General features: G+C 42.9%; 1 protein-coding gene across 5 annotated transcripts in view; it reads right to left on the bottom strand.

Annotated features, from left to right (window-relative positions):
• Positions 1-2,870: 2,870 nt before the first annotated feature.
• Positions 2,871-16,116, bottom strand: part of Fchsd2 (FCH and double SH3 domains 2) — a 321,476-nt gene continuing 308,230 nt past the window's right edge. For 4 of the 5 annotated variants that reach the window (XM_063262815.1, XM_063262816.1, XM_008759721.4 and 1 more), the window contains 6 exons: positions 14,686-14,769; positions 14,386-14,563; positions 13,758-13,978; positions 12,863-12,992; positions 12,690-12,772; positions 2,876-4,819 (listed from right to left, as the gene is read on the bottom strand). In XM_063262815.1, the coding sequence (XP_063118885.1) occupies positions 4,736-4,819; positions 12,690-12,772; positions 12,863-12,992; positions 13,758-13,978; positions 14,386-14,563; positions 14,686-14,769 (780 nt within the window). In that variant the 3' untranslated portion in view covers positions 2,876-4,735. Of the gene's footprint in view, positions 4,820-12,689; positions 12,773-12,862; positions 12,993-13,757; positions 13,979-14,385; positions 14,564-14,685; positions 14,770-16,116 lie in introns of all 5 variants that reach the window. The other variant, NM_001395742.1, reaches the window with a different exon arrangement.

The raw sequence follows: 16,116 nt of genomic DNA, 5'->3' as shown, positions 1-16,116 counted from the left end.
CCTCCCCACTATGAAACCTCCTTCAGGAGCTGATCTACAGATGTGACGGCTGCTACCTGAATTGGCTAGGCTCAAGCCTGACTGATCCTCAGACCCCAGGGAGAAGAGGCAAGTCCTGATGGAGGGATCCTATTGCCAATCCTAGCTCAAGCCTGTTCTCGAGTCCCTCCCACAAGATATGAGTGCCCTGTCAGGTGTAGGCCCACTTGTGAGATTCAGACTCACCATGGGCACCATGTCTGCTGGAAGTATATCTATTAGTAACTATCATTAGTTCATCTGTACATTGTCTTATTTAATCCTCCTGGATCTGAGGAAGTTTCTAGTATCTTCTCACTCCCTAGTTACAGATGAGGAAGCCGAGGGCTGAGACTTAGATTGCGGCAGGCAAATCCATGCATGGCAGAGGTTGCCCAGGGGTCTTCTCCCAGCTCTTTCCCTGCCCCTTACTGGTGTGTCTGGCACACAGACCTGTGCACCCTTCTCACAGGTTCTATTATGGTTCAGGATAATATTCCAAAAACATGTTCCTTGAACAGCGCTCTCAGAAGACATGAAGGAGTCCTATGTGATTTTTGGCCACTAGTCCAAAGGAAAATAGCCCAGGAACAAGACACTCTTTGGTGTTCTCATAGTTCTTGGCAGCTCATGCTTTTACAAAGCAAACCCAGCAAAATCCCAGGAGGACACTAAACTAGTTATGTCAGGTTGCAGAATTTCAGGAAAAAAAAATGTTTATTCTCCCCTTGTCCTAAAATTTCTGTAATTTGGTTTTATTTCTGATACAGTGTGTGTGTGTGTGTGTGTGTGTGTGTGTGTGTGTGTGTGTGTGTATCTTCAACTTAAACTAAATAAATGCAGAGATTCACTGCAGCCAGATACTGTCCTAAGGCCACTCAGAGATGGGCAGTAACCAGAACCAAATCCTCAAGCTGTGGTTGGACTCCTCGACAGTATGACTGGCGTGGCCCAGGGGTGGCATCATAATACAGACCATAATGGCTGCCTTGTCCCTAAGAAATCCATGTCTGTTTTCAAATGCTGTGAGCTTTTGTGTAATTCTCTTGCATCTAGAGTAACTCAGCTGATCTAGCAGGGAGAATCAGATAAGCCCATCAAAGTCACCTTCACTGCAACATTTAAGCAGGGGCAGTGGCAGCTGGGAGGAAAAGATGTTCTATTAGGTAGTGGCAGGTAAAGCCAGGTAACATCCGGCTTTGACTCTGATTTATGGGCCTGGGCTTAGAGAGGTAGGGGTCAGGTAATCAACAGTGAATCTATGGCTTGGCAGCTTGGTCAGTTCCTGTGACAAAGGAAGTCAACATGGATGACACTGGGGGTAGGAGGACAACTACCTGACTCTACTCTAAATTAAAGAATAGGCCTCTAAGACTAGCGTCAGACTTGAGAGTGAGCGTTCACTGCAGAAAATGTGTCCTTATGGTCTTCTAGATCTATGGCACTTCAAACCCCATCTTCCTGTGGGTTACTAAGTGGCTCAGAGATAGAAAAGGATCCTTTGTCCTGAAGACCTTGAAGGCTGAGAGATGACAGTGCAGATGGTGTTGGTGTGCCACCCTTTGCTGCATACTTTGTCTCCTTCCTGAATCTAGGCTTCTCCTCAGGCCAGTAAGTCCTTGTAGCTGCAGCAAGTGGCTCAGCCAGGATTTAAATAACCCACACCCGATTTCCACGTCCATGCTGCTCCATGTACTGTTGGTGGGAATGCAAACTCATGCAATTCTTTTGGACGACAATTTGGCAAGCATCTAACAAAAGAAAATTACACACACAGAGAGACACACACACACAGACACACACACACACAGACAGACAGACACACACCCTTTCTGTCAAATTTTACATTTAGGAATTTGCCCAATATTTACACTGCTAACAAATTTATAAGGAAGTATATACAATGATGTTAGCTTTAATTTCCTAAAAGCAAATGGCTAGATATTACTTAAATGCACTTCACTAAAGGAACATTAGATAATTATATACCCAAACAACTGAATATGCAGCCATCAAAAGGAATGACAAAAACATGGCTGGCAAGATGGCTCAGTGAGTAAAAGCTTTTGCTGCACATAGCTTGGCCGCCTGAGTTCAAATTTTAAAATCCACAGAGGAACACAAACCAACCAACCAACAAAATGTTACAATGTTACACATAGGTTATACAATGTAACCTAGCAGTGGTGCAGGAACGTGAGGGCCAGCTAGGATGGAGTGCACAGTACAGCAAAAAAATCCCAAAAAAACAAGATCCACCTCAGCAAAGTGCACAGAAAGGCATCTAAAAATTTGTCCTGATCCTCAAATATGTGTTGGGGCACAGACACACATACTTGCACTCATAAATCATACACAAGCAAAAAGACAATAATAAAGTAAATAAAAAGATGACATAAACTCTAGAGTATTACCTAACGCGGCTCTAAATCAGCAGAGGAAGCACACATGCGCAGGAAAATGCCTGGGAAGGTGGCAACCCTGCTCCAGGTAAGGGCTGGATCTTTAGGTTCCTCCACACCAGTGGCTCAGTGAGTAAAAGTTTTTATTGCACAAGCTGGCCACCTGAGTTAAATCCCCAGAACCCAGAGGGGAACCTTGATTTGTGATTGTTTGGAAGCAAGAGAGACTCAGGCTGTAACTAGATCACAACACGACTCATTTTATGGTCCTGGCCTCAAATACATGACCTGTCTTTTCTTCCCTCTTGCTGGACAAGAATAGCATCAGGATCTGTGTTGCCTGGGTAGACTCACTTCCTGCTCTTAGCACAAGTGATTTAAGGATGGCCCACAAGAAGCATCCTCTCTCTCAAAGCCCACCTAGTCAACTCTTTTTATCAGGACACTTGGAAAACTTAATTTCACTTTTTATTATTCAACATTTTATACATAATAAATACAAACTTTTTACAGCCACTGTAAAGAAAGCGCATCTGCACGGAGGCTCTCTCTGAGCCCTGACCTGTGCACGGTGATGCCGGGTTATTCGGCCTGGAGAGAAGGGTTATTTATTTTTTTTTTTTTAAAAAGGAGGCATATATTTTTACAACTTTGTTTCTTAAAATAAAATTAGCAGCTCTTCCAAAAAATATTTTAAAATATAACAAAAGAGTTCGAATAACTCTGAGGTTATGGGAAACTCAAATCCATGGACAATTTGGTTAGCTCAACAGAATATGGGTGGCAGGAACTGCTCTATTATCAGCACTTTGAAGATCAGCAAATTTGAAAATCTTAAAATACCCTTTCAATTTTTTAAACTTAAGAATAAGTTTGATAAACATAAAAAGACCTCAAATAGATCAACAGATAAATGCAAAAACCAAAAATCCAAATTCATGGAGAAGATTCATCAGAGTATCATTGCTAAAGTTATTGAATGACTGAAAATCCCTTCAGCTCTGATATCAGTCAAAATCCCATGGGGACATATGACCATTTCAAGTTTTTAGAGATTCTCAGGAGGGATGGAAAATTCAAAGCATCATAAAACCTTTAAATCTGATTTTCTTTTCCCAGTCAAGGTAAAAGACAAATTGGCAAGCATTGCTTTGTTCCCTAGGTCAAGATCTACAGTCCAGAGTGCTCGGCCCTTCTAGGCTGAGCCAAGGGGAGCACCATGAACCTCTTCCATGACCTGCAGGAGGTGCTGGCCTCCTTGGTCTCACCTGGGCAGGTGTGCAGTCCTTTATCCTTTCCACAGAAAGCAGGTTCCCTCCAGGGCCTACAGATTCTTCACCCCCAGACAAATGTCAGGGTAGTGGGACCTGAAGCTGTGCTTTCAGAAGGCGACAACAAGTCTGCACCAATCAACCCAGATGTCTAGGCCAGTACTCTGGCTTGGGAATAAAATAAGGGCCTCCCCAGTAGAGAAGCTGAGCGATATAGGCCTTTGTCCTCAATGCAGCCGGACACTTGGATTCAAAGGACACTGGTCAGAAGGATATACACTGTAAAAACCAAGAGGAAAATACCCAAAGGTAAAAAGAGCATTAAAGTGGCTCATTTCCGACGTGGAAGCTGCATCTCTGCGTCTTCCCCAGCCTCCCTTCTAGTCTATGTGATGGGAAAGATGTGGCCTCAGCCCCTCCAGGTCAGCCCACTAATACTAAATGAATGGCGTAAATATTAATACAAAGGACACTGTTATTTTAAATCTGTTAGTTGTGGAAGAGATGTGCATTAATGCAATTGGCGCTAAGCTCAGACAGTCCACCTTCTTCCCAATAAAGTTGCATTTTCAGTATGGGAATGAACCTGGGGAGGAGCCAGCCTCTCCTGGATCCCTCATTTCCTTACACAGTCAACATGATTTGAATAATAATCAGAAGAGCAAAATCCACTTGAGGAAAGATGAGATCTTTGCCACAGCCTCGTGGCCACAGTAATATACTGTACGAGTTCACACAATTGGTAATTCTGGGTCTGTGCCCTGGATCTAGGCCTGGCCTTGAGTCTCATATAAAAATGGGCCACCATAAGGCATGAGAGCTGCTCCCCTCTGCTTCTAGGACCCGCTATGAATTGTGCTATGGTAGGAGAGATGACATAGAAAATGACAACAAAAAAGGCACAATCAGGCCAACCAGTCACATCGAATCCTCCTTGGTTTTGCTCTGTTCAAGAGTCATCATCATGCAAAGGTGCCTAAGAAAGAGACTGGCCAAACCCCAAGCCTGGCCTTGATTGTAGCAGGAACGGAGGTAAATCCATGGTCACACCAGTGTGATCTCCACATCCTCCATCTTCTCAGCTGTCCGTCGGTGGGTCTGTGTGGGTGGTGGGGGTGCCGCCCGAACCTGAGCAAGAGACAATTACAGGGTTATCAGCTTCTTGACTCAGAGGCTGCTAGCATGTGGAAAGCTTCAATGCTCCTCTAGACGTACACTGACACCTGAGGGCCTGGGAACGCTCTCAGTTTTCTGTGTGTTCCCTGCCCTGAACAGCAGGCCCCACTCTGCACGAGATGTCAGGTTAGATTGTTTGTTATGCTGGGAGCACCAAGGGCTGCAAGTCGCTGTAGTCCTAAGACACTTCTCCAAAGTAAAGCTGGGAGTGGCAAAAAGAAGACACAGTATGGGGACTGGAACTACTCTATCAGGAAAGACATGGGGAACAAGGCTGGAGAGGTGGGCTGGGGCAAGTAGTGAAGGGCCTTATTAAGTTACAGTAAGAAACTTGGATAGTCAGGCAGGGTGGCACACACTTGTGATCCCAGCATGCAGGAGGCAGAGGCAGGAGAACTGCAGAAAGATGGAGGCCAGCCTGGGTTACACAGTGATATTTTATCTCAAAAACCAAACCAAACCAAAAAACATGGGGCTGGAAATGTAACCCAGTGAGGGAGTGCTTAGCAGGCTCAAGGCTCTAGATTCAATTCCCAGCACTGAAAAATGAAGTTAAAGGAGAAAGAAAAGAGACAAACCTCTAGGTAGAGGTTTTGGTTGGTTATACAGAGTATCAGATCTGGGTGGGAAAACATGACTCAGCAGTGTAGGAAGAGACTGTAGTGGGCTAGAGTTCTCTGGAAGATGACTTAGCAGATAGTCTGCAGGGCAGTGGAAGGCTCTGACAGTAAACCCAGCAGGACCTGTCACTATCCTTGGGTTGAGGGGTAGGAGGCTGGGACCACGGCAGCAGGAATGGTGGGGATTGCTGGTATGGGAATGGTCATGGGAGTAGATGAGATCATGCAGGAAGAGTGAGTTCAGTGCAGATGAGTTCAGCAGATGCAGCTGAGACAGAACAATGGCGTGTACCATTGAGACAACAGGTGGGTCCTCTTTACTCCCTGCCCTCTCAGAGCCTGGCAGCCTTGCTGCCACTGTCTCCTTCAGCATCCCAGTGGCTCCCTCCAACTGTTCTGCTTCCCTCCACACTCTCTGTTAAGCTGCCATAGAATTTCTTTTTCTTTTTGAGACAAGTTCTTATTATAGCCCAGGCTGGTTCTGAACTCATGATCCTTCTACCTCAGCTCCCAAATATTGGGAATTACAGGCATGTGCCACCATGCCCAGCCAGTAGCAAGGTTTTAAAAGTGTACAAGCAGGGCTGGAGAGATGGCTCAGCGGTTAAGAGCACCCGACTACTCTTCCAGAGGTCCTGAGTTCAATTCCCAGCACCCACATGGTGGCTCACAACCATCTGTAAAGAGATCTGATGCCCTTTTCTGGTGTGTCTGAAGACAGCTACAGTGTACTTATATATAATAAATGAATAAATCTTTAAAAAAAAAAGTGTACAAGCAGCCAAAATGCTATCCTGCTCTTCCTCTACAATGCCTTCCATAACAATAAAGACCTATAAGTCCATCAAGGTTCTCAGTGCACATCAGTTGAATGAATCAAGTCAGTGGATCAAGGGATCAAATTTGAATAAAATAAAATGCCTCACAGCTTCTAGATTACCAGTTTTCAGGCTATGGCCTGGAAGTCTAGTGGTGATGAGAGGGAGTGACAGCAGAGTGTGGGGCAACAAACAACTAACTGTAGAGATCACTCTTGTCAAAACACATCCTTCAGAACACAAGTTCTCTGAGGCCATGAAGTGTATCTTACTTCAAGGTCTTTCAAAGATGCAAACACAGAAAAACAGACTCTTAAAAAAATACTGTAATTAATATATATGAGTGTTTTGCCTGCATGCATGTCTGTGTACCATGTGCATGCAGTGTCCTTGAAGGCCAGAAGAGGGTGGTAGATCCCTGGAACTAGAGTTCCAGATCCTCTGAACCCAGATCCTCTGGAAGAGTAGCCAGTGTTCTTAACTGCTGAGTCACCTTGTCAGCCCCAGGAAAATGCTTTCTCATTTTGGTGGGAGGGGGGAGACTAGAAGGTTCAAGACAGTTTCTCTGTGTAGCTGGCTGTTGTGGCTTTGTAGACCATTATCAACCTGGAGCAATTACTGGAATTAGAGGTTAGCACCACCACCACCAGGCTAAAAAATGGATTCTTAATAAATATCTGCTAAGAAATTGCTTCATTTCATGATTGTGCTATGTTTATATTTAAGTACTGCACAGCTACCCTCTCTGATCTTACCTTGGCTCAGGGAGGAAAGTTCCAATGTAGACTGGATGAGTTATTATATAACCTTCCTTTTAAGAAAAATGATTTTTAGTTTTCCAAGTAGACCCCAAAAAGCAAATCTGAGTAGTCATTTTAATATCTAATAAAATAACTTTCATCCAAAATTAAGCAAAAGAGATGGGGAAGGACACTTCATATTCAAAGGAAAAATTCACCAAGATGATGTCTCAATTCTGAATATCTATGTCCCAAATTCAAGGGTACCCATATTTGTAAAAGAAACATTGCTAAAGTTTAAATTGTACACCAAACCCCATACAATAGTACTTGGGGACGTCAATACCTCACTCCCACCAACCGACAGGTCATCTAGTAAAAAACTAAACAGAGAAATAATGAAACTAACTGATGTTATGAATCAGAACTTAACAGATATCTACAGAACCTTTCATCCAAACACAAAAGAATATACCTTCTTCTCAGCACCTCATGGAACCTTCTCCAAAATTGACCATATAGTTGGTCACAAAGCAAGCCTCAACAGATACAAGAAATATCGCCTTGTATCTTATCAGACCACCATGGATTAAAGCTGGACTTCAACAACAGAAACAACATAAAGCCTACGAGCGCATGGAAACTGAACAACTCTTTATCAATGATCTCTGGGTCAGGGAAGAAATAAAAAAGAAATTAAAGACTTTCTAGAATTCAATGAAAATGAAGGCATAACATGCCCACACTTAGGGGACTCAATGAAAGCAGTGCTAAGGGGAAAGTTCATAGCACTAAGTGCCTCCATAAAGAAACTGGAGAGATCTCATACAAACAATTTAAAATTACATCTGAAAGCTCTAGGAAAAACAAAAAACAAAAACAACAACAACAAAAAACAAAAACAAACAAACAAAAAGGAAGCAAACACACCCAAGAGAAATAGACCACATGAAATAATCAAAATCAGAGCTGATATCAACCAGTTAGACACAAAGAAAACAATACAAAGACTCAATGAAATCAAGAGCTGGTTCTTTGAGAAAATCAACAAGATAGACAAACCCTTAGCCAAACTAAAAGGAAGAGAGACAGTATCCAAATTAACAAAATCAGAAACAACAACAGGCAATGAGGAAATCCAAAGAATCATTAGGTCATACTTCAAAAGTCTATACTCTACAAAACTGGAAAATCTAAAAGAAACAGATGATTTTCTAGGCAGATACCTACCAAAGTTAAACCAAGATCAGGAAAACTATTTAAACAGTCCCATAACCTAAGTAAAGAGCAGTAGCCATTAAATGTCTCCTAACCAAAATAAAAACAGAATTCTACCAGACTTTCTAAGAAGAGCTAACACCAATACTCCTCAAACTATTTCACAAAACAGAAACAGAAGGACACTGCCAAAATAATTCTATGGGGCCACAGTCACCTTGATACCTAAACTACATGTAGATTCAACAAAGAGAGAATTTCAGACCAATTTCTCTTATGAACATCGATGCAACAATACGTAAAACAATACTCACAATCAATACAAGAACACACTAAAAATATCATCTACCATGATCAATTAGGCTTTATCCCAGGGATGGTGGGGTGATTTATTATACAAAAATCCATCAATGTAATATACCATATAAACGAACTGAAAGAAAAAAAATCACAGGATCATCTCATTAAATGATACCATAGGTGTGTGGATTTGTCTGACAAAAATCCAATACCACTTCATGTTAAGTCTTCAAAAGATCAGGAATTCATAGCACATACCTAAGCATAACAAAAGCAATACACAGCAAGCCAACAGCCAATATTAAATTAAATGGAGAGAAATTTAAACCAATTCCACTAAAACCAGGGACAAGATAAGGCTGCCCACTCTCTCCCTATCTATCTAATACAGTACTTCAAAGTTCTAGCTAGAATATTAAGACAACTAAAGAGGATCAAGGGGATAAAGGGGATACAAATTGGAAATGAAGAAGTAAAAGTGACGATATTTGCAGATGATATGATAATATACATAAGCAACTCTAAAAATTCTACCAGAGAACACCTTCAGCAAAGTGGTTGGATACAAAATGAACTAAACAAACAAACAAAAAACAGTAGCCCTCCTTTATACAAATGAGAAAGAGAATGAAATTAGGGAAACGATATCCTTTACAATAGCCACAAATAATATAGAATATCTTGGTGTGACTCTATCAAGCAAATGAAAAGACCTGTATGACAAGAAATTCAAGTCCCTAAAGAGAGAAACTGAGGAAGATATGAGAAGATGGAAAGATCTCCTATGCTCCTGGATCAGTAGGACTGATATAATGAAAATAGCCATCTTACCAAAAGCAATCTACAGATTCCCATAAAATGCAATTCCCACAAAAATTCCAACGTAATTCTTTACAGACCTTAAGGGAGCAATTCTCAACTTCATATGGAAAAACAACAACAACAACAACAAAAACAACAACAACAACAACAACAACAACACCCCACCCAGGATAGTTAAAACAATCCTGAGAAAGAAAAGAACTTCTGGCAGTATTACCATCCCTGACATCAAGCTATACTACAGAGCAATAGTGATAAAAATTACATGGTATTAGTATAAGAGCAGGCAGGTTGATGAATGGAATCCAGTCAGAGACCCTGAAACAAATCCACACACCTATGGACACTTGACTTTTGAACAAAGGCAAAACCTTAGATGGAAAAGAGAAAGCATCTTCCACAAATGGTGCTGATCTAACTGGATGTCTCCATGTAGAAGAATGAACATAGATCCATATTTATACCATGGAGAAAACAAGTCCAAGTGGATCGAAGACCTAAACATAAACTCTAGCAGAAAAGAAAGTGGGGAATAGCCTTGAACACATTGGTACAGGAGACAACTTCCTGAACAGAACATCAATGGCTTAGGCTCTAACATTAGCAATTGATAAAAGGGACCTCATGAAACCGAAAAACTTTTGTAAGGCAAGGGCATTGTCAGTAAGACAAAATGGCAACCTACAGATTAGGGAAAGATCTTCACCAACCCTATACCCAACAGAGGGCTAATATCCAAAATATATAAAGAACTCCAGAAATTAGACAACAAACCAAACAACCCAATTATAAAGTGGGGTACAGAGCTAAACAGAGAATTCTCAATAGGGAAATCTCATATGGCAGAGAAACACTTAAATGTTCAGCATCCTTAGTCATCAGGGAAATGCAAATCAAAACGACTATGAGATTGATTCCATCTTGCACCTATTAGAAAGGCTAGGATCAAAAACTCAAGTGACAGCACATGTTGTCAAAGATGTGGAGCAAGGGGAGCACTCCTCTATTGCTGGTGGGAGTACAAACTTGTATGACCACCCTGGAAATCAAACTGGTGGTTTCTCAGAAAACTGGAAATAGTTCTACCTCAAGACCCAGCTATACCACTCCTAAGCATATACCCAAAAGATGCCCCACTACACCACAGGGACATTTGTTCACCTATGTTCATAGCAGCTTTATTCGTAATAGTCAGAAACTGGAAACAGCCTAGATGTCCCTCAACTGAAGAATGGATACAGGAACTGTGGTATATCTACATAACAGGTTACTCAGCTATTAAAAACAAAGACATCATGAATTTTACAGGCAAATGGATGGAACCTGAGAATATCATCCTGAGTGAGGTAACCCAGAGCCAGAAAGACATGCGTGGTATGTTCTCAGTTATCAGTGGACATTAGCCATGAAATGCAGGATAACCATGCTACAATCCACAGACCCAAAGAAACTGAGTAGTAAGGAGGTCCCAAGGGAAGATGCATGAATCTTACTCAAAAGGGGAAACTAAATAGTCATCAGAGGTGGATGGGAAGAGGGAATGGGTAGAAGAGGAGGGGAACAGATATGGTGATCAGGTACGGGAAGAGAAGGAGGTGGGAGATGGCTGGATTGAGAATGGAAATAGCTGAGGTTATCTCTGGTGACTCTCTGGAAGCCTGGGACAGGAGAGGATACAGGGAGTCTATGGGGCTGACTCTAGCTCAGATCCTATTAGTGGGAGATACTGAGACTGAAGTGGGTACCTCCTGTACTCAGGCAAGTCTTTCAGAGGAGGAAAGAGGACATCAACCTACCCACAAAACCTTCAACTCAAAATCCGTCTTGCTTACAAGATGTGCAGAGATAAAGATGGAGCAGAGACTGAGGGAACAGCCAGCCAATGACTGTCCCAACTTGAGACCCACACAATGAGAGAGCTAACCCGATACTGTTATTAATACGCTGCTATGCTTGCAAACAGGAACTTAGCTTAGGTATATGCTTAACTGTTGGAGAGGCTTGATCCAACATCAGATAGAGGCAGATGAGGAGATCCATAACCAAACATCAGGTGGAGCTTGGGAGTTTTGTGGAAGAGTGGGAGATACAAGTGAGCCAGAGGGGGTCAAGGGCACCACAAGAAGACCTTCAGAGTCAACTAACCTGGGACCATGGGGGCTCAGAGTCTGGGAAACCAACCAAGGAGCATGCAGGAGCTGGACCTAGAGCCCCTACACATTCATAGCAAATGTGCAGCTTGGTTTGAATGTGGGTCCCCTAAGAAGTGGCAGTCTTGGTCTCTGTTCCCTGCCATTGGATCCCCTTCTGATTACCTGGATTGCCTAGTTGGGCCTCAGTAGGAGAGGACATGTCTAGTTCTGCTGGGACCAGATGTCCTAGGGTGAGGCAGTACCCAAGGGAGGGGTTTTTCCCTTCTTGGGGCAATGGGAAAGAGACTTGTAAAGGTGGGACTAGGAAGAGAGGAAGGAGTGGGGGCTGTGACTGGGATGTGAACTGAGTTTAAAAAATGATTTTACTTTATGTGTACGTTTGTCTGTATGCAACCATATGTAATGTGCATCCCTGGCTCCCGAGAAGGGCAGACGAGAGCCTTCCGGACTTCCTGGAATTGGAGTTGCAGACAGTTGTGAGCCACACTGTATGCTGGTGCTGGAAACCAAACTCAGACCCTCTACAATAGCAGCAAGTGCTCTTAACTGCTAAGCCATCTCTCCAACACCTATGATGATGATGATGATGACGATGACGATGACCACGGCGGTGGCAGGGTCTGGCCTAGGATTTGCTATATAGCCTAGAACTCAGAGATTCACCTGCCTTTGCCTCCTGAATGCTGAGATTAAAGGTATACACCACCATATCAGCTCATTTTATAGCCTTTGTTTTCTTTCTTGTTTTCTTTCATTCTTTCTTTCCTTTAAAAAATTTATGTATATACATGCCGAATGCTGCCCCCTTCTCCTGGTAACTTGCCACAGGGTTCCTCCACCATCTTCCTCATCTCTGAGAGGGTGCCTCTCCCATACACCCTTACCTTGGTGTATCAAGTCTCTGTAGGATTAGGCATATCTTGAGGCAAGAAAAGGCAGCCCTCTACTGCATATGTACTGGGAAGCCATGGCTCAACCATTAAAGGCTGGACTCACAACCAAAAATATAGCTTTTCTTTCTTACAGTTCTTTATACTTCCCCAAAGCACTGCATGGCAGATCAATAGCAAAATGGACCATGTGGGCAAAATAAATCATTTTCAGTTTGGAAGAACTATGTAATCCATAACCCTTCAAGGTGGGAGACTTACAGGCCGCAGCTTGCCATACGAGGTGTCAGGAGTCTGTCTTGAGGCCTGTGAGAATCCTGGTGACTCAGCATGAAGGCAGTTTTCTGAGGGAGAGAATCCAAGAGGTTATGATGGGATAGTAAAGATGCCAGTGTAGAAGTAAGTGGTGAGGGGCAGCTGCCCAGAACTCTTACCATTGGCTGAAGGAGACCGGGGGAAGAACTGGGAGCTCCTCTTATCTGGACTGGGGTAAGGGCTGCTGGGAGGCTGGTCATACAGAGGCAGTGGAGGCAGGGATGTGTGAGGCTTGGGGGATGGAGAGACCTGCAGCAAAGGAGGCAGAGTTACTAGGTGGCCTCCTCAAGAGGAGAGCTTGGCTACTTTGCTGCCCAGCATGCCTTCCTTTTCTTTGGCACTTACTTATAACTAACTGTTGAGGGCCGTCAGCCTCACAAAAGCTTCAATTTTGTGTTGTACTACATTATTCTACTGACTGTATCTTAGACCATTTCCAAGTCAACCCTTCTCTGGGGTTCTCTATTAGGCAATTCAGTTAAATCTGTGAGAACAAATGGTGTCTGTGTGTGAAGTCAAGTCATTGGTTGAGTTTCTGATTTCTAGGTTTTCTACATGTCAGACTAAGCAGACACAATCACACGCCTTATCCTTCCATCTGCTAGGCCTGCTGGAGCAAGAGGACAAATTAAACCAACAGTTTCCGGTAAAAATCACCCTTAGCTGTGGTAGGGACACTGAGCCCCCTAGAGCTCTGGCAGACCCTGGGAGAGACAGAGGTTCTCATGAGGTAAGGCAGTCTGGTTAAGGGTTATACTGTGGAATCTGGCTGGAGACAATACATCCTCTCCCTGGCTTCTTTCTCTCCAGCAAAATCATCTCTCCAATGTCCTATGAAACTTAGTATTTTATTGAATTCAGAGAAAGCAGTGTGGGAAAGAGAATGAGATGTAAGACGTTCACTTTCTACAAGGTCCTGAGAAGCCTCCAGTTTTCTAAACTCAGTTGGGTAAACACTTGGCTACTAAGGAGTAGAGCAAAGGTGAAGCTCTTCAGTCTTGTGCCTTCTCACACCTGAATATCTCTTGTCCATGGAGTGTCGCCATTCTCAGAGGCTGAGAGCTCTTCCACTAGCACCGATGGGAAAACACCAATTCGGCCACTGAATTCCCCTTCCCAGAAGCCATCATCATCTTGGTTCTCTTTGTTCACAATGCGGATAATTGCTCCCTCGGGAAAGGACAACTCATCATCTGTCTGGCCCTCATAATCATAAAGTGCTTTCACAAAACAGACTGGAAGCAAGAGAAAGACAAACTGGTAAGAGACAGATAGATGTACTGCTTTTGTCCTTGATTTTGAGAGAAGGTATTCTCTGTAGCCCAGGCTGGTCTCAAACTTGCAATAATCCTCCTGCTTCAAACTCCCAACTACTAGGTGTACTCAGAATGTGTCTTAGCAAGATGGGCTGACTCCATAACCACCCTTGCTTTATGACAACTAGTGAGCATCACACAGGACAGGGTAAGTTGTAAGTTATTATTCACTGAAATTATCTTTATGCCTCTGCTTTTCAGGACTAGATATCAAATATAGGAAAACACAGGACATAAAGTGCTTTTAAACCCACTGTAGGCTAATTTTCAGTTACGAGTTTAGGTAAAAAACATGACCAGATCAAGTGTCTTATTTTAGTCTTTACCACTAGCATCTCCATTCAGGCTGCCTGAAACAAGTTCTGCTTCTGTGGAATTGCTGGACGTGTGTGACCGACTGTCCAAAGCAGCCAGAGACTGTAGCATGCTCAGTAGGCTGTTTGAGGTGGGAAACTGTAGGTATTTTTCTGGCACATAACCCACTTGGCCAACTTTATTTCGAGCCTGGGTAAAAGACAAGGAAAAAAAAACAGGTTTGTATAAAGAATTTGGACAGAGCATACCAAGAACCAAATCAAATGCCTGAAACATCACAAGAAGGGGTGATATGAGCAAAGGAATTATACCTTTACCCAGTCTTCCATATCTCCATCTTCAATCACTTCTAACACCTCATGTTCCTCAATGGTCAACTCATCTGGTTGAGAAGCCTGCAATGTAGGATGGCCATGAACAAAATCAAAAAGGTTAGATAAAGAGCAGATGTGAGCTGGTTATAACAAAAGCCAGGGATCAAAATATTGAAATGATTTTGAGAAACAAAATTTCAGTGTTGTAAAACTATCATAATGAGGTGAAGTTTTACTTCAGAAAACTAAACAAAATAAAACTGCAACAGAAACTGGATCCTCAAGAGGTAATCAGGTTCAGTGAGCAGAGCACTGTGCTGAAGCAGAGGGCCTGGATGTTGGCTCCAGCTCGCTATCTGCCGTAAGTTATTCAGCGTGATGCCTCCATTTATTCCAAATGCCAACCTTGCCATTCTCCAAAGAATGGCAGTCAATGTGACAAGTAAAAGCACAGAACCAAGATGACCTGGGAGGCGTGAGTAACAGGGAAGGCACTGATGGACGTGCATGCAGTGGAGCGCAGACACTATGTACATGGATTGCATGTTGCCCAGCGCTCTTCTGGAACCACTGAAAAGTTATGGCCAAAAGAAGAAAGCTATGAGCAAGCCAATGACTGAGGCTAGGTTTTGCTCCATCTTGATGGGGAGACCGGGCTGATCAACATGGAGAGTTCTCCAATAGCTGTAGTTGCTTTTCTGTCTCAGTTGGCACCTGCCACAATGTTTTCTTTTGAGACACAGAACTTGGAGGAAACTCAGATGCTCCAGAGGGAACTCCAGAGAGAGAGCCTCCACCAAGGCTTCCTGAGGGGTCTTGTCTGACACCTGTGACATTCATCTTCTAGTTCTCTAGCAAAAAGCCTTCAAAGCTTCCCCACTACCACACCAGGCCTTATCATTCTTCAAATCTCAAGTATAAAATACCTCTAAATTGTGCCAACAAAAGAAAATAAAGTAAGTCACTTCTTTTTGGACATATGGTCTCATGTTGCCCAAGCTGACCTCAATCTTGCTATGTAGCTGAGGACCTTGAAGAGCATGAATTTCTGACCCTCTTGCATTCACTTACTGAATGCCAGGATCACGGTGTGCTGCACCACAACTGGTGCTGATACTGAGTCACTTCCTGAGAAGGATTTCCCATTTCATTAAAACTCAGATTATGGATGATGTCACAGCTTTCTGACACAAAACAGGACTGAAGGTGAATGACCATTTATAATACTCTAATGACAGATTTTAATAAATAGAAAACTATTCTTCATATTTTCTTCAGTGGAATTTTCTTGTTACTCTGAAACAACATTGTGTGCCAGATAGGGTAACATATGCCTTAATTTCAGGCTGAGACAAGAAGAGGAGTTCCAGGATAGCCTGGGCTACAAAAGGACATCCTTTTCAAAAGAACACAAAACTATACACAAAG

Source organism: Rattus norvegicus, chromosome 1 (assembly GCF_036323735.1).
Source record: "Rattus norvegicus strain BN/NHsdMcwi chromosome 1, GRCr8, whole genome shotgun sequence".
NCBI lineage: Eukaryota > Metazoa > Chordata > Mammalia > Rodentia > Muridae > Rattus > Rattus norvegicus.
The sequence above is the reverse complement of the archived record's forward strand: the minus strand, read 5'-3'. Positions and strand labels throughout refer to the sequence as shown.